We start from the raw sequence: 25328 nt of genomic DNA, 5'->3' as shown, positions 1-25328 counted from the left end.
CAGCTATCAGAGCTCACCTGAAACTATGTCTTACCGATTTCTCTGGCAGGGAAGAAAAGAATAAAAGGATGAATGAATGTATTTTTAATAGGTTACATAAACAATTAACCCCAAAGCTGCCTTATAAATAGGTGGCACAAGCTGTCAGTGCTTTCACTGAGAGGTGAGCTGGGCCTTTAATGCAGAAAACATTTTGTCTGTTTCAAAAGCAAACTGCCCTCCCCTTGGGCAAGTCAAATCTCAGCTGGAAGAAGGAGCTTTGGCTTGCTAGGAATATTTTGATTTTGCAGTACTAGTCTGCTTAATTTACAGGCAATGGGGAATTGCTTTGGAGCTGGTCCTTGGATCTTAAAAGCTTTGCATGCATGCCTAGTGCTTTGCAGCAGAAAGCAGGCTTGGGCTGTATCCTGGTGTGCTGCTGCTGGCAGGTGGGCTGGGGGCTGCTCAGCCTTCCTTGGGTGTGAGAGCTCTGCTCCAGCTGGGCAGCAAGGTCTCTGGCTCAGATCAGCTTCTGAAAGAGTCAAGCTAAGCAAGGACACAGTTTGAATGCAGTAAAGCTACAGGAACGCACTCACTGTGGCTTAAGCTGCCATAGCTATGCCTGGTTTCGCTGAAAGCGAGTGAGCCAGTGCAGCAGCACCCAATCATGCTCCTGGGGCCTGCAGGGCTCCTGCTGGCAGGGACAGTCCTTGCCTGGCCATCACTCCCTCTGGTGTGATGCAAGAGATGCCTTTGCACTTTGCCTCCATAGCAAACCAGAGCTGGCGGCAAACCCCCAAGGGAGGGAGTTTGGGGTCATGCTGCAAGCACAGGAGGCTGGGGGTTAGGGATCGCAGCATGCTCGCTATACAGCAAGGTATTTCACGGCTCTGGGCAAAGGGCTTGCCCAAGGAGCGTGTCTGAGTGCAAGTGCTCCCTTATCACATATTGACGTGGCTGTGTTTACCAGGCTGCTCCTCCAGCTGTCTATAAGCAAGAGTTTCTACCCTGCTCAAAGGGCAGGAACTGCTCTCAGTTGCTTTTACCATCTGATTACAGTGATCCAGCAATGCTTTAACCCTTAAGGACAACCTGCCACATTGCATGGCAGGGGGTGTTCACTGAGTCACAAGTATTGAAGGTGTCCTGGCACAGAAAAGGTTGAGACCCCAGGCCCTGTGTCTCACCCAGGACAGCAGGACAAATGTCACAGTGTTCACTGCCTGGCACAACTGCCTGGGGACTGGGGATGCTGGCAGCTGTCCTGCGCTTTCGTATTACTCCTGTCCCCAGCAAGACAGCAGGGGCAGCGCAGTGAGCAGCCCTGGAGCACTCAGGCAGCTTGTGCAAGAGACACAGAGCGAGGGGCTCTCATGGCCCAGAGGTAAGAGCGTTGCTAGAAATACCAAACTGAGGTTGGTTCTTCTTTTCCCCTGAGAGTTACAAAATCCATGGCCAAGGTTAAACACTGAAGAGACTGTGACCTCTGGCTCTGGGCTGGCCCTTGGAAAAGACATGCCCTGCCCTGAAAGAAAGGAGCACAGACAAAACCAAAAAAGAGAAAATCCAGAAGGAAAGCAGAGCAGGAGCAAGCCCCAGCTGAAGCCGAGGGGGGGCAAAGGAACAGCTTTCCAACAGGCTCAATTATTCACTGCACTACACAGCTGCTGTATGACTGATGCACCATTCCTGTCCTGAAACCCTCTTTAAAACCAATTTTTGTTACATGTAATGAGAATGGAAAACAAGAAGAAGGTGGAAGTTTCCCAAAAATAACCAACATGGTTTATTTGTAACAAAACAACCATTTTCTTTTGGGTATAAGCAATCTGGCTCCAAGTCTGAAGCTGGCCTTGTTCTTTGCGAGGAGTGAAGATAATGCTAGGGAATCCAGAGAACAGCCAGAGTTTGACAGCACACAGCTAGTGGGACTAAGCCTTTGCCAGGCTCCTGCTCTGGCCCAAGGCAGTCTCACCAGTGTTAATGCTTCTCCCTCACTCATGTCTTCCTTCTGCATCCCCTCATTACTATACAGGCCTCTCTCCTCCTTGAAAAAAGCCACCAGAGAGCTCATCAGGCAGGCAGGGCTTGCTGCTCCCTGTGTGGGGGTGAGCTCCAGACGGAGCCCACAGGGCATGGCTCAGGAGCGGGACAATCCGACAGCCAGCACAGGAGCCAGGGAGGCAGACACAACTCCATCTCTGCCATTATTTCCCAGGTACCCCTGCTGTGATAAGTGGGACAGGCAGAGCCTGGAGGAAAACCAGGAGGAAAGGGAATGGGACCCAGTCCCACCCTCTCCAGGTAAACCTGCAAGTAAACCAGGTTCCCTGTGTCCCCTTTGTGAGCCCTTTGAGGCAGATGTCTTGACTCACGGGGGACCCTGATCTCTTCTGGACTCCGCTTGTGCCACTGTGACAGCCAGTTTTCTCATGCCTCTCACCACACCTCTTTGCATTTATTTAACAAATACTCCTCAGAGGTCCCAGGCCATTGTACGCATTGCTCACGCCTTTGGTTGTTGGATCTTTTTGCATTCTGTCCCGAGTAGAAGCGATCACATTTGTCTTGTGAGATCTGTTCTTCCTAAGCCAGGCTGCCGTTTATCCATTCTTATTGAAGTATCACAGGCATTTGCGCACATTTGGAAGCACATCAGCTCCCTCAAGGAAGAGGAATGAAATATCCTCCCTTGCCCAGTAAGATTAAATTGCTTACACAAGTAGAATCAAATCCAGGTTTCTGGGTTATCCACTGGAGCTCTTTTGCAATGCTGCTCTGAAGAGAGGGGTTGCAGAGATGTCTTAGCTCACACCCCAGAGCTGGCAAGACTGCAGGAAAGATTCAGACATTGAGTTTTCCAACTTGAACGTTTCTGAGTAAGCCAGAGAGGATTCCCAAGGCAAGGATAGATTTCTGCAGAAACAACCTTACACACTGCCCTCTCCAAAGCGTAGCTGTGTTCAGCAACATACGTGCTTGTTGCCCTTGGCATGCTCTACACGGTCTCTCTCCTCACTCACAGATGTCTCAGCAAATTGCACCGTGCAAGTTGGAGCAGCCGTCCTGGTGAATAAGAGATTCCAAACTCAAGCCCCTGGGAGTCCTTTTGCACGTCTAGCTTTGTACGTCCCTGCTGGTGATACAGTGCAGATGCAGCAAGATAGCGTCCCATGACCTCAAACAGCCTACAAGCACAAACCAAAAGCAGTGTAAACCTACTTAAGACAGAGTTTGTGTAAGATTTCACTGTCCCCAATTCAGCAGCCACCCTTGGGCTGCAGAATCCTGCCCCCAGGTGAAGTGCCAGGGAGAAGTCAACACACACGGTCCCTGGCGCTGAACTCCGAGCAAAGGGACCTGAATTTCTTGCTGCCACCTGCTGTCCCCTGCCAGCAGGGCAGGCCCTGCTCAGCTGTCCCTGCCAGCACTGCCCCAGGGAGCCCCCAACCTGGAGCCGGGGGACAAACCAGCAGAACTCATAGCCCCCCCCAGCCCCTACCCCCTGTGAAGCACCAGAGGGACGCAAAGCCTGGTTTGTCCACCCAGAGACACTAACAGAGAAACAAAAGTAATGGCCTCTGTGTCCTAATTCTCTTGGTCACATGCTCCAAAAGTACAGTTGATCGAGTTGTCCCTTATTTTCTACCTGGCAGGAGGAAGCCTGCTGACTCCCAGCTGCTGCAAGCCAGGGCTGTTTGCTCCCACTGGGAACCCACAGGTTGTTTTGTGCATCATCCATCTGCAGCTCAAGAGGGGCTTGAGCACAAGCCAAAAGACATCCCAGGGGGACAACCTAGGCTGCAACTGGTGCAGCGAAAAGCCCCAAGGGCAAGTGGAAAAGACCATACACGTCACAGCACACTGCAGCATGAGCTAAGGTGAGATTGGCAAAAAGGTAGCAGGAGCCAAAAGAGGCATTTTATTTGCAGTTCCTTGAGCAACAGAGACTGAGGAGATGCAGCATGTGCACAGTTGGGAAGAGATGGGGAGTAGATAACACAGAAGGATCCACATGGCCACTACAAGAGCAGTTTGAGCAACGCACAGACAGCAACTTTATTACTAGGCTAAAATTGTCCTTCTGATGCATTTCCAAGCGCACTAAGATGGGACTTGCACCCCACTCACACATGCCTTTTCAGAACTTGAGCGGCCTGTATTTGACTTCGCTTCCTTCAGTCTCGAATTGTGCTCACAAAGAGGCTTAATGCAGTTTCACCAATCCACTTTATAGCAGCACTTTTACGTAATTTGGATTAACTTCATGCTATCCCCTGTGCAGAAAAGGTCCTGTTTTACGCTGGTGTAAATTGTGGCTAGGCTAGCCTTGGTCAGGTGCAGTGCAGTGGGGATCACACTGCAGGCAGCCAGGAAAGACAAACACATCAGATTCATTTGCCAGGCCTCAGAGGACATTGGAGACAGGAAGTATTTCAGAGACAGCATCCAGGTATGCACATCCTTGGTGGCTGCTTACCAATGACTGCTCCTTGCAGGCTGAAGTCATTGTACATGATTTGCGTGACGATCTCCAGGTCAGATTGTTTTCACTTCAGTGAATTCCATCCCAAGACCAGTCATTGCTGAAGCTCAATCCCACACTGAGCACTTCTGAATGCAATGCTTATTCCAGTTGGCCTTCAGTGCCACATGAACACACCAGCAAGAAGACAGTGTCAGCCATTCTCCTTGGAGCAAGTGACCCTTAGCCCTGGGAAGCAGTGGCCCACCTTTGCTGCTAGTCAGGACAGGCCCACAAGGGAGCTTCCTCCCTGCTAACTCAGCCCACAACAGGGAGAGAGGGAAGGTGAGAGCTGCAGACGCAGAGGAAATAATAATCAAAAAAAAAGAAAAAAATCTGTGCTTGCTACTTTGAAATAGTAAGTTTCCTGCTTCAATTGACAGAACAAATAAGTTGAGTGGGTGCCAGGAAGCCTTTCAGATGATCATGTGCTTGGTCCAGAGAGGCAAATCAGTTAAAATGCTGCAGAAGCCTGACAACAGCAGAGCTGCAGATGCTTGGTTCTGAACAGGACCGACACAGGCAGGACATTCCTCCACAGCAGCCTTTTGTATTTCAGATAAACAGGGCAACCCAGGATTGCATCAGCTGGGCTATGCCTGGAAATTCGGGACTACACACCTCCTAAAGCCATTTTTGCATCCTCTTTATTAAATATTGTATCATTTATTTATAGGCAGAACCACAGGCCCTGAAAGGAACCAGGAGAGGGAGGAGAGGCAGAAGTCTGTTGTGAAAGGTCTGTAGAGAAGTAGTTGAAAAATGCCTTTGCAGCAATAGCTGCCCTATCCTTCACTGTCCTCATGTCCTCACTCTCACCAGATTCCTGGCAGAAACCAGTATCTCCTGACTCCACACAGCCCAGCAGGCAAAACCCATGCATAGGCAGGTTATTCACACAGCCTCGGCTCCACGCAATGCAACAACCAGTCCAGTGACATTCCATTGCGAAGTGCAGACTTGTGTGAGGACAAGGGCAGGCACATTGGCTGTGCCTGTGAGGACCAATGCAATCCCCAAGGTCAAGCAAGCTGCAAGGGCACGCTGCAGAGGCAAGCTGCTCCATTTCATCACTTCACTAGTAAACCAGGAAGAACTGGCAAGAAAACAACAGGGAAGTCAAACGTCTTGGGCCTCATGCATTCATCATGTGCAAGCCAGGTGAAGAGAGCTACCTTGTACCAAGCCCAAAGCTACCTAAATAGCATGAAAAAATTCCATTTTACAGCAATCAATCTACCAGACACCTATCTATAAAAAACCTCAACCAGCCTTGCTCTGAAAGCTTCTCTGCTTTACAGGCCAGCAGCACAGACATTTGTGGTTGTTCTGTACTGCTGGCACGATCAGGAGCCAAAGGTATGCTCGAGTTTCTCTTGCTCCTTTGGTCAGCTCCCTGTTAACAGAGCAGATAAGAACAGTATCTCCCAGGTGAACACAGCGTCAGCCTCTCCACCCGCTGTTTTCTCAGATCTCAGAAGTGAAACTTGGTCTGTACTTGGAAAGGACACAAAGCAAAATGCAGTGGTTATCAGCTTGGTCTCTGTGTTGCACAGCCCTACCTACAAAGCTGACGCAGGGCTACTGGCAGTGCGTTTTGCAAAAGGCAGACAGACTCCTCACCGAGCTGCAAGGATAAGTGTGGACAAGTTTCTGAGCTACTAGGGAAACTAGGAGCTCTGGGCAATTTGTTTTTAGGGCTTTTCTGTGTCAGGGTAGACTTCCACCCTCCTTGGTTCAGGAGCTAACCTCCCAGCTGGCAGACCTAAGCCCAAACCTCATACACAACTCAAAGCAGGCACAGAAAAGGATGACACTGTTGGAAACACTGATCTTCATGGTCTTTAATAGGAACCAGGCCAATACAGGGCACATGCAGTCACACAATGACTGGGAAAATGGGGAATATCAGCACCTCAAGACAAGTACAAGATAGAAGCAGTGTAAGTGCTTGCAAAATGGCTTAAGAGCAGCTTCACATGGAAAGTGACAGCTTCTAAAGCAGTTTAAAGACTAGCCCCTCTCAAACATTGGTCAGCTATGAGCAGCTTATTGGAGGTAGGTCTCCTGCCAAGGCTGTTGGGATGGCAGCATGCTACAAGAAAGAAGCAACTGTCCCCTTGGAACATAAAGCCTGACCCCACACACATACCGTCATGAACTCATGCCATCAGGGTTTCTGAACTGCTCTGTCCTCAGTATGAAAGGAGGTTTATCCTTAGCCGGGCATTCTCCAGAAAGGTCTACAAAGGTTCCTGGAAAGCCGAGTCTGTTTTCAGCAATAAGAAATGGAGGTTGTGCTGGCAGTCTCAGGACAGGAGCTACCACTCATTCCTTTCTGCCAGTCTAGAAGAGTAAGATTAGCTTCTGTTGTCCCTGCATCGCCAAATATCCCTGCTCTATTTCTTAGGAAGTTTCAAAACGTGCAGAAAACAGACAGATGAACAAGCTTTGTTTGGAAGCTTTGGGAGATAAAAGGAAGAGCTCCATTTCTTTTTTTGCAATGAGAGGGTCAAAGATGCAGATGCTGGAGGTAATGGCAGGGGCAGATTGAAGCAACACTCAAAAGATAAATGGTGTGCTATAGCCTATGCTGGAGAAACCAAGAGCAGCAGGGTCACACTTAGCTGTGAACTTGGGGTCCGTATCCTGAAAGACATGGGGAAGTATTATCACCTTATTTATCTCCATGGAGAGAAACTTGTCCTTTAGACTATTAGGGTAGGGTTTTCTTTATTATTAGATGAAAGCTATAGCTGAAAAAAGGAGAGCATGTTACTCTGAAATGCTTTGAAATCTGAAATCCTGTGGTTAGTTCTCATTGCGTCATGTTAAAAGGACACAAAAAGGAAGAGTTAGAAGCACAAAAAGGATCCTTAAAAAGGCACAGACAAGTCTTTGTCTATATAGCAACAAAAAGATGAAAAACCTCCACAGAATTATTGGGCAAGAGGAACATATTTAAGTATAACTAAAATATTCCAGTTTAAGCTCTATCCTCAGAACTCAGGAGTTTGTTTTGGATTTAAAGCACCCCCCAAGAAGACAGGTAAGTAAGAATTAAAAGCTCAGTGAGTGGGATTCTCATCTTAAACTAGTGAAGTTTTAGGTTATCATGTTTCAGAAAGAAGCCATACAGTAACTTCAAAAAAAGATTACCCAGGTCACTGTCTGATCAGGCTATTTCTTAGACACTCTTCTGAAGCCTTTCGACAGGATGCTTATCTAAAGCCCATTGATTTAATCTGATTTAGCAGCTCCACTGCTGTGGTTAACAGAAGAGAAAATAGAAGTATAACCTATATTACATGCAAATCCCTGCATATGTGCCATTAAGTTTAAAATGGCCAGAAGTTTACACTTAGATGCTAGAGAAAGCATCAACTAATACAAATTGTGCTTCCTGAAATATCTGAAGTCTGCTGTATTAACAGCCTAAGTGACAGAAAATTTGAGAGGACAGTTTTAGTAAGCAAGCATTCCAACTAATAACTTCTGGAGGCTTATTTGACTACTACCCACTTAAATTTGAGTGGAGCACAAACACCTGCAATTTAATTTTCTTAGTAGCTTGAAGAAGGATGAGACCACAAATAGAAAGAAGAAAAGGTGGCAAGAGAAAATAAACAAACAGGTAATGGCTTATATGAAATTGAATAATCACATCCTGTATTCTGCAGCAACTGCCAACTTCAGCTACAAGCCCTTTTCAGTGTTTTGTTCTGAATACTGCTATACTGTCCCTGCCAGGACTAATTTGTATTTCTGGATCCCAGATGCTTTGGAAAAGACAGTTAAATATCTTGCCTTTTTAATAGCTGCTGGCTCCCTGGCACATTCCTGCAGGAGTACTCATTCCCTTGCATGAAGACCCACTCAGTCTGCAGCTGCTCTGTGAACACCAGAGAAGGAAAAAGTTAAATAAATCATGCCAGAAATTAAGACCTTGCATCAGCAGCTGCAACAGTCAAGAGGAAGAGCAGAGAACCTATCTGAATTAATGTGTGGCTCTAGCCCAGGGAGCTGGCTGTGAAAGGCCAGAACAGGAAGGCCTGGCACAGAACAGATACCAAAGCTTTTTGAACACAAGAAAGGGACTGAGGTTATTTCCTTTAGAGGGACATGGCCAAAGCACAGCACAAGTAATGTGGCTGCATGAGGTTCCTCCACATCCTGTGGGAATTACAATCCTTGGAGAAAGAAATAATCTATTTTTAACAGGGAAAGAGTATTACACATTAGGAGACAACAGAACAAATATTTTGTTCTTTTAACTTGATGATACAACTGTCTAGAAATGGAAGCTCTTCACCCTTTATCAATCAGATGCTTTAGCAGTAGAACTTGGGGGCCTCATCATCCCAAACTCTGAACAGCTATTTGTTTCAGCTTATTTTCATCTCAGACTATGCCCCCCCCAGCTTTTGTAAGGAATCTTAATGGCATGCTAGAAACATCACATTATCACTTGAGCACATCTGATCACCCCTCTCCACAAGTGTCAATTTTAATGGTGCAGCTGAGAAGATACTGTCTTACTACTCACTTAGCATGCATAAGGTTTAACAGGTGAGGGAAAAAAAAATGGAAATCCCATGTTTTACAGGTGAAGAATGATGCCAAGTATTTTTCAATTCAGACTTCCCTGGTGAATACTATTAACATTTTTCACATTCCAGTCCACTCCCACACCATTCCTTACAGAAGCAAAGGTAGGCTGGGAAGAGCCTAGATTAATTTAAAACATGTGGTCTTAACAATTAAGAACAAAAATAGCACAAGCTAGAAGAAATGAAGGAAGTGAAACACACCTCACTTCTAAGATACGATGGCCTTAGGTGAGATCCCATGTATCAGATCACTTCATCCAGCTGCAGTTTAATGTCCACCTCTCACACTTGTCAGCCCTACAGTCCAGGAGAAAAATGCAGGTCTAGTGAACTGTGCTCACCCCTTGTTCCTTAGTGCCTTCCTTCCAGAGGTCTTGCAGCACCATTTGTCCCTTGCTTAGATAGGATTCTCCATTCACTCTTGAATTTCACAACAAATCAGGTCACATAACATACTTCTCTTGTGCTGTTATTCAGTGAGGCCTTTCTCACCAGTCTTAGAGCAACGCAACTTATGATGTAGGACAGCACCACAGATTCAAGCAGCTAACCAACACACGGGAAACACTCTGTGGAGCACCAGACTGCTTTTTCCTTTACACTTTTCCCTTTCTTTGGGACTGTTGCTATCAGGGGACCCAAATCAACAAGGTTTGTTTCCTTAAAGCTGGCACATTTTTGCCGTGTATTCAGATGGCACTATCAGCTCTTCTATGACAACATGCCAGAGCATTGCTTGGTCATAGCATCAAACATGCAAACTGATATACGCAACCACTGCAAGGCAAGTTTTACAGCAGGACTCTTAAGTTACCTTTTATACACCAGATATGTGAAGGTGGGAGGCTCTCAACCACAGCACAGCTGCATCTAGTTTAAGGTCAAAATCAGAACAATGGAATTTTGTGCTTTAAGAACTCTTCACAGGAAGCTAAGCCCATAACTAGTGTTTTATTTTCCCATGCCTTCTTGCACACTATTTCTGGCCAAAGCCATGACAATGCAAACAAGATTATTTTTGAGATTATTACCACCTGTGTAATTGCCAGAAGGGAAGAAACCAATAGACTGGATAGACATAAAAACCTGGAATGGCTAAAAAAACCACTAGTAGCTACTGATGTGAGAATACAAGGTATTTTCAAAAGAGGACACAAAAAAGTCCCAAAGATGTTTAAACATATCCCAGAAGTGGGAAAAAAAAATAATTGAGCAACCATGTTCATGTTCCCAGACTTCAACGTGTTATTTAACAGAAGAGACTGAATGTCTCCTGCTAAGCCATCATAATATTCAAACAAGTTCAAGCACTGTTCACAAGAAAACACACAGCAGGAAAAGGAGCAAGTTGCATTTAATTACAACAAAGAGGGTTTCAGCCAGTTACAAGCCAGCTTACCCCAAACATTATCCCTTACTAAAAGACAGACTTAGTGACACCACATTAAGTTGTATCATTCCTTTCATAAAGCAGGACACCCAAACACTTCCTGAATGGTTTCTTTTAAATCTTTTCTTATATCACCCTAGTGATACACTATCTTGCTGTGGTGGTATCGAAAGTCAAAAAGCCACTACTCCCACTTCTTGCATATAAGGAAAAATAAATATAAACTAGGATTAGAGTATCATGAGAGAAGACGAACAGATCTCCACCTCAATATATCATTTACCTCCAATGAAAGGTGATCAATTCAAAAAAATAAACTTTAAAAAACAAACCACAAACAAAAACAAACAGTGGAACAGACATGAAGATATTACAGTGTGAATGCCAGCTGCTTACAAGCAGGGAATGTGCATAGCAATGTTCACTATTTTGCTTGTATGGCTTATGCAAAAGAGACAGAAAAAACTCCATTGAGAGACCTTAATGGTTTAATTTTAATCTAACCAGTATAGTAATACCGCTGCCAAATGATAGACAAACTTCACTCCCCTTGGAGCAACTAATTCTTCACCTGCCCCACTGTTTTGGCTCTATTCTAAAGAGCAAAATTATAGATGAACACAGACCTCATTTGTGGAAGGAGGAGACCAACCTCATTCCTCCCCGAGGACAAGCATCCATCCTTGTAGGCCCAAGAGAAGACATTATTTTCTTTTTACAGCAAAACACCTACAAGGAATCTTTCCTGTTCTCAACTTTTACATGAATAAGATGATTATTTTAAGGAAAAAGAAGCTTGAACAATTTTTCAGTCTCCTCTCTTTTCTTCCCCACATGGCACAGGCTACTCATTTTGCATTTGGGACTTCCAGCTAGTATCAAGTCCTCTCAGATACATCTGTAACTAGTCTGTCCTCTGTTTGATCTGGGCAGCCACAGGAAAGATGCCTTTCACCTGAACATCTTAGGCACTGAAAGCTGTGATCCACTGAGGACACTGAAACATTAAAGTGCTCTTTTTTTTTTTTTTTTTTTTGAAAACCTGAATGCTTTAAGGGTCACTCATCCTACATGCCAAACTGGACCAACAGATAACATACTATTTTTAATGCTCAACTACAAACAACTTGACTTCTGAAACGACATTAACACAAAAAGCAATGCAAGCTATGACAGAAGAAACAGGTTTCCAAGGAACATTCAAGTTGATGGAAGAGAAATGAATGACTGGGAGAGACCTTTTACAGTTAAAACACTAGGCAGCACAGACCATCTCACTAGTATCCAGCATTTCTGTTGGCAAGTAGCAAGATGTGGCACATAGCCTTCTACGCTGGAGCTCTCTGGAAGCAATTTCTGGGGGAAAAGCACTGAGGCTGAAAGAGTATTAGTAGTGCCCCTAAAATGCAAGTCAGTTTGCTACCTACCAGACAGGAGGCTAGTATTATTCCAAACCCTATGCAGAAAGAGCTGCCGAAGAGCAGCTGTCCTTCAGTTCCCAGTTCAGACATATTAGAAGACTGATCTGAATACCTGAAATACTCATTACCTGAAGCATGAACAAAATGGAGGTAGACAGGGCAAAAATAAATAATTGTTGATGAGAAAACCAGAAGGACAGCTAACACATTTTCCCTTGTATGCTAAAGTATATTTGCCTTGAAATTAAGAATGGGGAAAATCCAGTGTCTATTTAAAGACACGTGCAATGCCCACAGTCTGTAAACATACTGCAACATAATCTCTCAAGGACAAGGATACTGCACAAATAATCTTGCATAAAGGATGGATATGGATAAAATCCATAAAGACAGAACAAAGAACTTGTATGATAAAACATAAAATAACTTATCTCTGATCACTAAGAGCAGAACTAAAAGAAGCCCTAAACACTTTGCCGCAAATTCAGAAAGGGGAACAAACACAGAGCCTAGGACAACAGCTCCCAGACTTCCCTGCTTGGATTCCCTTTTCTGGGGGTTTAGCCCAAGTAAGATGCAACTCCAGTTCTAGAAGAGACAAAAGAGGTTTCAAAGTACTGGGACAAAATGAATCATCTTCCCCAAAGTGAAAGATTTCTTGCCTCATTAATTTCACATCATGTAATTAGTTACATTATCTGAATCCCACCTAGATTAGCTCAGTTTAAGTGAGAGGCTAGCCAAGTCTATTCACCCTATGAATACTTTCATGGTCATAACAGATGTATAAGATAAATCAGACAAAATAAAACACTGAATTAACTGTCCAGGTATGAGAGAGTATGGTGGGCCTTGCTTTTTGTTTTAACTATTTTTACCACCATGGTTTCTATTGCGATCAATCTTCTCACGTATCCAGCTTTTACCATTTAGTATGTCATAACCACTATTCAAAAAAAAAAAAAAAGTCAAGAGGATATGTTAAACACCAAAGATTTAAGTTTAAATTATGGGAAATGAGGATGAACACATTGATACAGGCTTGCAATTTTAATTTTTAAAAGGCCCCTATGGTGGGACTAGCTATAGATGGCATCATGCTAATGCAAATGGAAAATAGTTTTTTAAAAAAAAACAAAACCACTTTAAATAAGTATGAATTCACACCATACACATGTACACACTTAATAGTTTTCTACGTTAGCTTTGTTTGAACTATAAATCAAGTCTATACTACTAAAAATTTGGTATGTGCAACATTAACCTGATTAAAGCATTTTATAAATACAAGCTTTTTAGTATTGCAACATACTTCACTACTTAACATACTGAAAAGCAAGTTCTACATTTAAAATTCTGATGTAATAGTTCTATCTGCCAATTAAGACTACAAATGGAAAAATACTTGCTAATCTTTAACATTATCGAAAATGCAAATATATTTCATTTTTGGAAAACAATCTTGTTTATACTACTGGTGCTTCTTTAGACATTTGAAGATACTACACTAACAAAATACAAACTTTGTAGTAAGCTTACAACATGTATCTGTCAGAGGCAAAAAGAAAAAATCTGTTTTGTATTTATGAAGGAACATCCATTTATTATAAAACAAGATAAAAGATATTAGAATTAAGTTGAAACAAGGCAACATTAGAACAACCACTTTAGAGCTTTGTGAACTAAGTGTAATTTTAAACTTGCAGATCAAGGTGAACGTAGCTCTTGAACATGCTGTCCTCTTCTTTATAAATGGGATGAAGTAGAGAAGCAAAGTTTCAAGGTATAAGGGTTGGAGCCATCTGTCAGGAGACAACATATAACATACTCAGAGTGTTTTACTGAGCGTAGCTCTCCTGCTGATCAAGATCACCTTGCATCATCTGACAAGTTTACCAGTTCTGTAGATTTAAGGCTCACACCTCCCCATCTACCCCTGCCCAGTGGCCCACAGACACCAGATGACCTGTAAGTTGGTGTTATTGATAGTCTACCAGCATTTTTTAGACAAAAACAAAGTGATGGATCTGATCGCAAGGGAATGAAGATAGAATTCGGAATGTTGTACTATACACAAGAAAGACTTTACCATTACCGCTGCCCCTCTTCCTAGCAGAACTATTTATAAAAGTAGTATTTAACAGGCAATTTCAAAGACAAAAGGCATAGATATTTAAGGAAGTCAAGACTTAGAATGTGGCCTTTCTATCAGAGACAGAGTGGCACTGGACAGTATTTACATGCGTTTGACTGAGAAAAGAACAGCGGGATGTCCAGCACACCCTTCAGGCCTCTCCAGAAAGCAAAGCATAAAACAACCCCCCTCTATTTGGAAAGGCTGCCAAGACCCATGGATGGCAGCACATATATGCCTTTCAGGTAATGGAAGATATGTCCTCCTGGTTCAGCCAACCTCAGACAATCTTATTACAGCAAGTATTAACCAGCAGTTCTTGTTTTAAAATACTGTCTTTTCCTGTAATAGCTATATTTGATTATACATTAGGGTTTGCCTTTTTCATGTTGAAAGATTACGTTATTTTGCTGTTATCACCTCTCCAAACTGAGATAAATCTGAAATTGTGAACAGTACGTTATCAATAATATCTTTAAAAATATTCTGCCCCTGAAGTAATCTCAGTCCATTATTGAGATGGTGGACAAAAGAGGAGGGGGCGGAAGGGATAGGAAATATTTAAACTGTTAACACTTGACAGGGAGACAAATTCATAATAGTTTGGAGAAGGTAGTTTAACATTAGACACTGGGCTGGATTCAAAGTTATGTCTGTGAACACCCGGAAAAATGCCATTTAATGTAGTAAACTATCTTAATTGTCCAGTGCAGATCTGGCCTATTGTGTACTTGTTTAGCAGGTGAACTCCCCCTCCATTCTTACTAGTTTGGAGCTAAACTCAGCTTGGCCTCACAATTTCTGATTTGAAAGAGAACCCACTACAGGAACAGTTAATTCAGAGCGGTAAGCTGTAACTTAAAGAATTTTCTGCCCAAAGATATTGCAGACTTCTCTACATTTATTGTAAAAGACATAAAAAGTTTCAGTACGACATTATCTGTTAGGTTTGATTTTGATGACAGCGGATTTTAATGCTTTTCCTGCCGGTTTTCTTTCTATCCCAAACCAATATTTTTTTACCCCCGTCTTTCCGTAACTTCAAAGTTGTGGAGCATATTTTGAGTTCCATAGGCTGACTCAAAAACTAAGAAGAAAGAGTGCCGTTTAGATAGAAACTAATGGAGCCTAAACTAGAGATTAAATACTGTAATATGTATAGTATTTGTATACTGCAATATATATAGTACAATGTGTGTGTGTGTATATATATAAAATACAGCAGATACACATATAATAAGAACAACACAGTTTTTAGCTGTAGACTGAGCTGCTGAAGCCTCACCTTTTACAAAGGCAGTATCAACATGAAAGATAACAAGAAAAAAATTATAGCAGTAAGATCAGTAAAATTGACTTACTTGGGACTCTTATCTGGTAGTGATTAAGTACAGTGAGAGCTTCCACTGCATCTGTCTTACATTCCCATTCCAACAGACCAGACAGTGTTTTGGCAGAAGCTGTCAAAATGAGAAATAAAAAAAGGGAAGGAGGGGATCAGTACCATCTCCTGACAGCGTATGCTCTTATCAAAACTGGAATTCAAATAACTCCCCAAACAGGTCAAAGTTTACTTACGTTTTGGATCAAACACTTTGTATTTAATAAAGCTGAGAACTTCATGATCCTCACATAACTGTCACAAAAATAAAATAAGAGGTAAAACTCCAGTAAAAATGCACATAAACACATTAGCAAAAATTCCAAGTTCCTGGAAGAGACACACAAAAAGGAAAATACTGACTCTTTAAGAAAGCTTCCAAGAATTTGTGGCAAATTATTATTTTAAAAAATATGTTTAGATTGGTAACTCTTTAGAATACCATTCTATAGTATGCAAAACAAGGCTCCTATATCTGTGCTGTCCCATGATAAATATGATTTTATAGGCACAAAAATTGTAGAGTACTGATATCACTACTGCCTCAAACAACATATTTAAATAAAAACAAGTTCTTCTTTTTGACATTCCCACTACAATACACTAGCTCAGAAGTTTTATATACAAGCACACCACTTGTGAACCAGAGTTAACTTTCAGACAGAGCTTGAAAAAAAGTATTTTTACTGAACCTAAAAAGAACTCACTGAACTGTAATCAGTTTTACCACTGCCTCCACTTGAGAGGCCCAGTATTGCACGTTTTAAGCATCCAGAGTTCATTTAGGACTCAACTTTGCAAACTGTTCCAAGTGCATGCTTCTCTCTATTTCGAAACATCCTAGCAGTCATTACAGTAACCATCTCAGGGAGTCAGTAAATCTTTTGTGAATTGTAGTCCTAACTTTCCCTGTATTTGGCTTTGTGTCAGTCTTTTCCCCCTCCTCCACAAAAAACACATTAAGCTCCTCAACCTTATTTCCAAGATCTTGTTTCTCACTTTAAAAAAAAAAAAAAAAAGAAAAAGAGAGAGAGAATAATGCCAGAATTATGGAAATATAGTAGCTTCTATATAGAGAGGCTACAAACCTATTTTAAAAACCAGTTCTCTTCCAGTTGTTATGCTGTAACTATGCCAGTTATTTATTTTAAAAAGTAGCACAGTGTAAAGCTAGGAGAGCCTCAAAGCACTATATGTCACAGTCATTTCAACTGCCTACCTTTACAAATGTTTCTTCAGTTACACACAGGGGAACATTATAATAATGCAGCACACAAGAGGGTGGTTGGATGATGTTCTTAGATGCTTGGCCAGCACTGGTGAAGCGATTATTCTTACTCATTGCAAAATCCTTGTAACTACTTGTGCCATCCTCCAGTTCAAATATCTGGCTTGGAACTACTGAATGCTGCTTGGAAACACTGGGATTTAAGGATATACATATAGTGAAAATTTCCTAAATAATTAAGACTTGCATACTTTGCACACAGATTATTGATCTAACCAGAACAGAGCTGACATTTCTTTACAACAATTTGAAATAGAAGGAGAACAAAAGGGGTTGGATTTGACACCTTCCTTAAAAAAATGTAGAAAGGATGGATAAGACACATTAGGAAATACAGTTTATTAACAGCCAATCCATGTAATGCCCATATGCTTTATTACTATAAATAAAAGAATAAATAAAATTATAAATAGTAATAAATAAATAATAGTTGCAAATTGGAAATCATAACTCCAACAATTATAACAGAACAAAGGGATATTGTCCATTTGCAACCTCATTCCATCTGCCCACTGGTAGACTATTAATCTGATAAAACATATTTACCAGACATTAAGTCTCTTTCCAAATAACTTGACATTATTGAGATGTGTGACAGCTCTTTCCACAGCATACTCATCACCCATTTCAACCAGTGCCGTGCCTGGAATAGTCTTCATAAATTTTACCTAAGATAGACAAGGGAAAAAAATGACATTGCAACAAACAGCCCAGCCAAGAGTTTTGTAAGTTGTTCGAAAATATTTTTAGACCATCTCAGCCAGGCTTTTTCCAAAACAATTAAAATTGCTATAGTAGTTTCCAAGTTCTAATAAATTATGCCTTACCTTCTCAATGTTTCCATACAAGCAGAACAGATTGAAGACCCTTGAACAGTTCATCTTTAGCTGATGCAACCCACTAACCATGACAACTGACCCAGAAGGATTTCCACCATGCATGTAAGAGGAGGATGCCTGGGGCAACGGATAAGCAACAAGTTCTGGAGTGTCCCGAGATCCCATTCGGTACCGGCTCGGCAAGGGCAACAAAGGACCATGTGACCCTAAGGAGATGAAAGACCATGCTTTCATATTGTTTGAAACAAGCTTCACTACTTAATCACATATTAAAGCCCATATACGTAATGCATATGTAAAGGCGGGGTGGAACAATATTACAGCAGTTTCCATTAATTCTTTTTACAATTAAAAAAACAAACAAAACCAAACAAAAAACCCCTCTTCTATTCCTTTTCATGTTCCAAGTCTCTTCTTATATTAGCAGACAAGAAGGAAGGAGCTGTTTCATGGTATTGTTTTTATACACAAGTGAAAAAAGGTATTTCAGTAATTGTAAAAATAATATCTTCCCTGCACCATACAAAATATTTGAACATAAACCTATCAGAAGAAATATTTAAAATAAACCTTCAGCAATATTGCCATGTCTACTTATAGCACTACATGACACCAAGGAAGTATATTACAAAGTAGGGAAAACAAACCAAAAGCAGTGAACTTTTAGCCCGAGGTCAGGAGAGGAGATGACACAGCTCTTTTCCAGAGACAAGAGATTCAGTTAGAAGACCGCCTTTCTACAAACAGCTCATTTGGAAGAAACAGGAATACTTAAACCCCAGCATTAATGCAAAATGAAGCTGTCCTATTTTCCACTACAGGTGAAGTGACAAGTTTCATCGAAAAACAATTTCTTTTTTTCTTTTTTTTTTTTTTTTTTTTTTTTTTTTTAAATGAAGAGACATTACTAATACACAATACTTCTGTTTATGGAAAACATCAGTATTACAAACCAAGGAGAGGATCCCTGTTCTTCTGAGACAAAAATAATGTGAAATTCACATAAGCCAAGTATAAAAGGAACATTTTGTCCTTTTTTCCCCAGCAAAAACCAGTAATGAGAGACACAGTGGTATAGGAGGAGACAGCCACATTACTTAAGGTAGAAGGGTATATCAGAATAATGAAAAAAAGAACATCAGTGAATACAAGGTGGAACTTGGAAATTCTGGAGATTTGAAGAACCTTTGGAAAGAGTAGGTAGAAGATCAACCTACACTGTAAAATATCATAAATACATTTGCAAAGAAAGAAGCAAGACAAATCACATTGCATCTGCCCATTAAGAGAGTAAACAACCAGAAAAATCACATCTAACTGGGGACATTAGTTTCTCAACCCTGAGGTCTTGGTCCAACACATGAAAGTGACAGCAGATCTTCATTTAGAGATCGCACTGGTAACAACTGCAGCACTTTATAGCACTAATTCCAAAACATCACTCTTATACAGTCACATAGGTATACCTTTTCAGAATTAGCTATATTAGAAGAAATGCAAAGCCCACAATTCACAGCTTTGCGTGCAAGAACATCAAAGACCTCTGTGTTGCATCAAACCATTGATCAAGCTATGTTGCCATTTTCTAGAAGAAAACTGCTTTCCCAGTACAGATGTCATTTTCCATCCATTGCTAGGGTGATGGCAACTGAAAGGAAACATTATTCCAAGGAATGAATTTGTAGAGCCGGATGCTCTCCATGAAAGGAAGAGGTACAGCAATAAATGCACATAAACTTCAGTGAATCATTAGCATTTTCAGAACGCGGACTGACAGCACCGCACATACAGCACAATAGTGAATTACTCATGCGGTAGGGTTCCACAGTTAAGTATTGATTGAATATTTAGAATTCCACATAACATGTAAAGAAATCATAACCACCTGTCATCCTATGTTACTTACCATAACCATCATGTCTAAATGATGATGGGTGCTCTCCCAAAATAGCTTGCCTCTGGCGGCCCTTCCCTCTGTCTAACATGTGGGAAGGGAAAGAAAAAAGTTTAGTATGCACAACTATGCACTTGATTTCTCCAGTTAAGACACAAAGCTTCTAGTTAAGAAGCAAAAAAGTAATTTGAGTCCTTGTTAATTTTATAAACGATTTCTCATTCATTATACGTCTAAAACCACAAGCTGTAGCCCTGAGACACCAAAAATAAAAGACTGCCATCTGTATAACAAATTGCACTTAAGTTGATTTGGGGCAGTGCCCAATGAGGAGATGCAGACATTTAAAGTTTATGGAAATACCCAATAGTTTTCCTAAACAGACACCACACATTAGTATAGATAACACCATACAGCAGGATTTACCTATGTGTCTCTTAAAACAAATTTGAAATGCAGTACTTTTGAAAGACAGTACCTGAATCATAATATTAGCTTCAACAGCAACACATTTTCAAAGTGGGCTTCTTTCAAGAAGTTTCAGCATAAGCCAACAACAACCTGTATTACATGGTTTCATAATCAGTAAACAGAGAGCATTACATATGTGTACATATATATTTACAGAACACCTACTGATTTATGGGCATGCTGAAAGGATTGTACATTATTGCATTATCAGCAGCACATAACAGTTCAACTGAAGAAAAACATCACTGAATAATGCACTTAAACAACAGTCAATCCTTTAAGAAAACCCAGTTCTCTAGGATATAAAGTTAAGCAAGGGGTCTACATTACTGGAGGAAAGCAGTGCATCACAGCCAAAGCTGTATTTTCTAATCAGATCCATGCTGCATGACAAAGAAAATTTCAACTTCCAGATTTCTTTGTGGTAAGCAACAATTGATTTCTCAGAATTAAAAAAGCCATGTTGAAAAGATGGGGCAAGACATTTATCAATTTACAACAGTTCCCAGGAAATTTAAGTACGATTGCTGAAAATGACAACTCCAGCCCAAAGCAGCTGGAGGTATTTCCCCTGAAAAACAGGAACTATTCGCATTAGACAACGCAACAGTGGGAGATGAAAACACATGTGCCCTTTCTGCTCAGGATTTTGAGGACAGGTTCCGAGTCAGATATTTAGTTTGGCAGTAAAGCCTGAAGAGAGAACAGTGCTGAATGCCTTCAAATATATAGAAGAAAGATAACTTTTGTCAAGTTTTGTTTTTCTATTCCCTTTTCAGGGTAACAGCTCTGGTTCTTGGCTCTAGAAAGCAAATGGGCAGTCATATCAAGTATTTTGAGCATTTAAACTATGCAGTAATCTTCTTTCAGAAAAATCAAGTTTATAATTCCAGTCTGTGGAGCTAAATCCTTTGAAGTTGTACACAGTAATATAGTAAAGGACAATATTCCTCAAATAAATAATTCTGGGAGAACACAGTTTGACAAATATTTGCTCCTCATGATGGTATAGTCCACTACTCTCTCCTTGCCCCATACTTGTTCCTTCCTTGAACAAAGTCCCTCAATTGTGCCAGTACAAATACTTGTGCAAACAGGCATTGAAACATGAGAACTGATCTGTGTTAAAAAATTCTGAAAGGAAAGATTCTTTATAATCTAGTTCAAGTTTGGGGTTTGTTGTTTTTTGGGTTTGTTTTTAAATCAGGAACTTGAGTCACTGCATATGCTGGTATTACCACCAAAATAAATGCTCCAAACTACAGTTTGAACTTTCTCACTAAAAGCAAGGAGAATACTAAAAGTCAGGTGTTTTTTTCAGTTCAGTCTAATGCAATATGGGTTCATAGCAGCAGGCACTTGTTAGGAAGTTTACTTTAGTGGAGAAATACTATGGGGAAGTCTGTAATTTGTTACCATAAAGAACTAAAACCAGTTCTTTTAAAAAAAAAAAAATCATTAGCAAAATGCATTTCCTTCCTAAGATTTGAGGGGGGATGTGAAATTCTGAAAGGATGTATTAGCATGCCTGTCCTCTGAATGAAATCCCTTTGGGCTAAGATCTTGTTTGCTGCAGTCAGATCCCTACAGTTCAGGGTCACATTAAGTTCAAAAGCCAAACAATGCTGCTGGAAGAGTAAGTTGAAGCACAAATACGAAAAATTTCTCTCTTTCTCTCTCTCTCTCTCTCAAAAAAAAATCCAACAAAACCAAAAACAAAACCAAAACCACCTGGATTACTTTATGGGCAAAATTGCTCTACATGCCTGCTTTCTCAAGTACATTTCAGTGTTCATTCAACAATTTATACTCCCATTTTCTAGATAAATGGATGTGGGCCACAGTAAATGAAAAATCATGCTATATACAATATAGCATGATATACAGATATATAGATAAAATACAAGTCTAATTCTTTTCCTCTTACATGTAGTAGAGTGATGTATAGAAAACAGAGACAGGCTGTCAAAGTAACAAAAGGAAAGCAAAAGAGTGAGAGTTCTTGAGAAAGAGCAAGCTGTACCTATCCTAAGTTTTTCATTTTCCACTGTTTTCTCTAGCTTAGGGAACATTTAGTTTATACAGCCATATCTATCTGCAGACCAATTACATAATGTAATTAGATGCACAATGTTACAAGTCAGCCTCCAAACACTGCAATGATCAAAAGATATAAGGGTCAAATTAACCCTTCAGATTTTTCAAATTCAAACCTTCAGATTTTTTTCTTGCCCTTGAGTTTCTTCAAAATTCCTTTTTTAACTCAGGAATTTGAGAAAAAAATTTGAATCCCGATACAAATAGTCATAATCTACAAGCTGCAACCAATACTGTAGCTCCCTTGTTAACTTTTTACAAGAACTTAATTTTGAAAATTCAAGCCCTAAGTTTTTAGTTGTACAACAATTTTACAAACCCAGCGTCTGTGCAGAATTACTTTGAAAGTGCATATCACTTGAGATGGCCAAAGCCCTGGTTCTCGTATAGCCTTTGATAAGTAGATACTCTATCTTGGACACATTGTCTTCACTTTTCTAACTTTACATTGCACACATTATTGTACATAAGTTACTGAACACTGCACTCAGTAGTTACAGACTTTTTTTTTTTTAAATAAACACTTTACAGGAGTTAGGCTACACAGCAGTTTGTCTTTACAGATATAGTCATAGTTTCCACTAACATGTGTTAAGCTCTGGTAATTTTTACAGCTGAGTACTTAAGACACAGTATGCCTGTACCAATTATGAATCTCCCTATTTTAATACTTAAATATAACTGAGGGGACCTATCTGATATTGCACTGCTCAGTTCCAACTATCTACAGATAAGGATTAAATTTCCCTACTACTAGACAATATTTACACTGTTAAGACTGAATGCAACTCTGACATACAGCAAGTAATAGAAAGATTACAACGTCAATGATATCAACAAGAGAGGTTCTTAATTTTGGAGGTTCTCAATTTTTCAGTTGTAATTTTAAGGGAAATAAGACCAGCATACATACAAACTTGAACAGAATGGGTACAGTCTATCATGTTATTCATCCCATACAAATCTGAAGTACTGAAAGTGTCCTCCTTTAAAAACTTGTGGTGGTGGTGCATGCAGTATGCAGACAAGGTGAATTGCAAGTCTGAGTTTTTTCAGAGGGTTTTTTTGTTTGTTTGTTTGGTTTTTTTTTTGCTGATGCCGATGTGGTGCATGATGAAGTGTAGAGTCAGCCTGCTGAAGTCCTCTATCCTTCTTAATGCCTCGTCCAACATAGGGGAAAAGAGTCCTTTCGAAGGAGAAGCAGTGTGCAAGTTTGTAGTTTGTAAGGAATAGTCTGTACCAGGTTTCCTCTCCTCCAAAGAGAGAGAGCTGCTTGGAGAAATGCAAGTCCTTGAGAACTGCGAAGGTGCTTGCAGGTGTGGGCTTCTTGTTGAACTAAGTGGCTCAAGCACACGGCAGTAGGGGGCACTAGGGCTCAGGGTTAATTTCCTGGCTTGTGAACACAGCCTTCAGCAGCACTGGCTTGCTTTGAAATGACTATTGCGATACAGCCTGACCACGTATAAAGGATTGTCATTAGTATAGTCAAATATCTACAGTGATAACATATGAAAACCTACCTCGTCGGCCCAGATATGGTTTAGTGTAGTCCCAACTATCGTTGTCGTTTCTAATGACATTAAGTCGAGTTGGCTGTTCAAATAAAGTAAAAGTGAAAAAGGTTAAGTCTTGATTATATATATATTTTTCTAGCAAAATTAAAAGAGAAGGTCCAAGCATTACCCTTGCATATTCAATTTTTAGTGTGCAGCATCCTGCATAGATATCTGCTCCATTGAGTGCAGCCTTCGCCTTCTGGGCACAAAACACTGATTCAAACATACACATCACGTTAAGGATTTTTTTTCCCCCAGGTGTCTCATTCATGTTCCTTTCTTCTGATATGGCTTTATTTTTGTAGCCTGAAGATATTTCACTATTGTATACCTTACAAGACTTTAATATAAAATTACCAACAAGTATATATGGATTCAACTTATGTTAAGCAACTGTTTTTGAGATGTAAGCAGCACGTGATAAGACCATTCATAAATTAGTAAATTCTTCAGTGTGGATTATATAGATGCAAGATTTGTTTATGCTCTGAGCTTATGCCATTTGGAAGGGGAGATTCTGGTGGATTTAGTCATTTTCAGAGGACACAGAAATTACCAGCAAGCCTAGAAAATATTTGAAGGAAAAGTTTGAAGGGAAAGTTCAAGCTGCATCATTTGGGAAGGGATCAGAGCTCGGGGAAAAGAAGGCATGACTTAAGACAATGCATCCCTTCTCACAGCTAGCATTAGCTAGAGACCTGTGGGTAGGGAGAACATTAACTCAGTAGTTTCACTTTACAGTGAAAAGAACTAAGAAAGAATACGCCCTTTTTAGCTTGTTAGCCAAATAAAACCACAGAACTAAGAGAGATGCTTTGAATGAACAAATAATCATCTTGCATCAAAAAATACAAAAAGCAGATTGCTTTAAATCCACTGCTCAAGGTAGATGCATGTACCAGGCTCCAACATGTAGGTTAGTTCATATCCTCTACACACTCCAAGATTAGTTCTATGACTAGCAGAAAAATGTACCTGAGCCTTGACGCATGGCAATCCATGATCTCATACATACTCAATAACATATGGTGTCAGAAAGCCTGAATCTTGCAGCAGACCAGACATTTTGCACCATCCTTTGATATAATTTAGTGGAATTTTGGAAGTAGTCTGTATCAATAGCATATCCCTTGTGTTTTACCACATTGCTGCAGTCCAACTTCTTCCAAGGTGATGTGGGTTCACTCTGGAATTTAAGAGTGAGAAAAGTTAAGCTCCCCAGACCTCTAAGAAATGGTTTGACACTGGCTAGAACTGTGGGAGCATATCTGCAAAAGTAATGGGTACTGCAATTGAAATATGAGTAGAATTTTGAACTTTTCAGACAAGGCTTGTCTTGAAACTCACTTTTTTCCCCTTCCCTCCAAACTGTTTACCTACACTGCTGCATTACTTTGCTCACATTTGTGAGTTTTCTTTCAATTGCTGGTTGGTTTTGTTTTTAATAAAAGGCATGTTGCAGAATTTAATTCAAAGGACAGAAGTATGATAGTTTCAGACTATGTGCAGGGTCCTCCCCACAACTTCCTTAATCTTTCACAAGATGCAGAATAACCCCCAACTGTACAAGTCATCTGATCCAGACAACACCACTTACCGCAAACTTGACACACTATCATAGTAAGTCAAACTAACTATTGTCTGTTAGGACACACAGTTGAAGTCTTCTACATAGATAAACAGCAATTAGTTTGCCTTTATGGAAGTTAGGGTAATTCTTTTTGCCTGGCAAATCATCAATGC

The 25328-nt window shown here is 40.7% G+C and overlaps 1 protein-coding gene across 1 annotated transcript in view; it reads right to left on the bottom strand.

The window, feature by feature from the left end:
• Positions 1 to 12960: 12960 nt before the first annotated feature.
• The window catches only part of HNRNPLL (heterogeneous nuclear ribonucleoprotein L like), a 28102-nt gene continuing 15734 nt past the window's right edge, over positions 12961 to 25328 (bottom strand). The window contains exons 5-13 of the mRNA XM_072857239.1: positions 23713 to 23809; positions 23550 to 23622; positions 19474 to 19545; positions 17556 to 17773; positions 17275 to 17396; positions 16660 to 16861; positions 15638 to 15695; positions 15421 to 15519; positions 12961 to 13727 (exon numbers count right to left, since the gene is read on the bottom strand). Coding sequence (XP_072713340.1) covers positions 13672 to 13727; positions 15421 to 15519; positions 15638 to 15695; positions 16660 to 16861; positions 17275 to 17396; positions 17556 to 17773; positions 19474 to 19545; positions 23550 to 23622; positions 23713 to 23809 — 997 coding nt within the window. The 3' untranslated portion in view covers positions 12961 to 13671. The remainder of the gene's footprint in view (positions 13728 to 15420; positions 15520 to 15637; positions 15696 to 16659; positions 16862 to 17274; positions 17397 to 17555; positions 17774 to 19473; positions 19546 to 23549; positions 23623 to 23712; positions 23810 to 25328) is intronic.

This window comes from Ciconia boyciana, chromosome 3 (genome assembly GCF_034638445.1).
Source record: "Ciconia boyciana chromosome 3, ASM3463844v1, whole genome shotgun sequence".
NCBI lineage: Eukaryota > Metazoa > Chordata > Aves > Ciconiiformes > Ciconiidae > Ciconia > Ciconia boyciana.
Note: the sequence above shows the minus strand (reverse complement) of the source record. Positions and strands in the feature narration are given on the sequence as shown.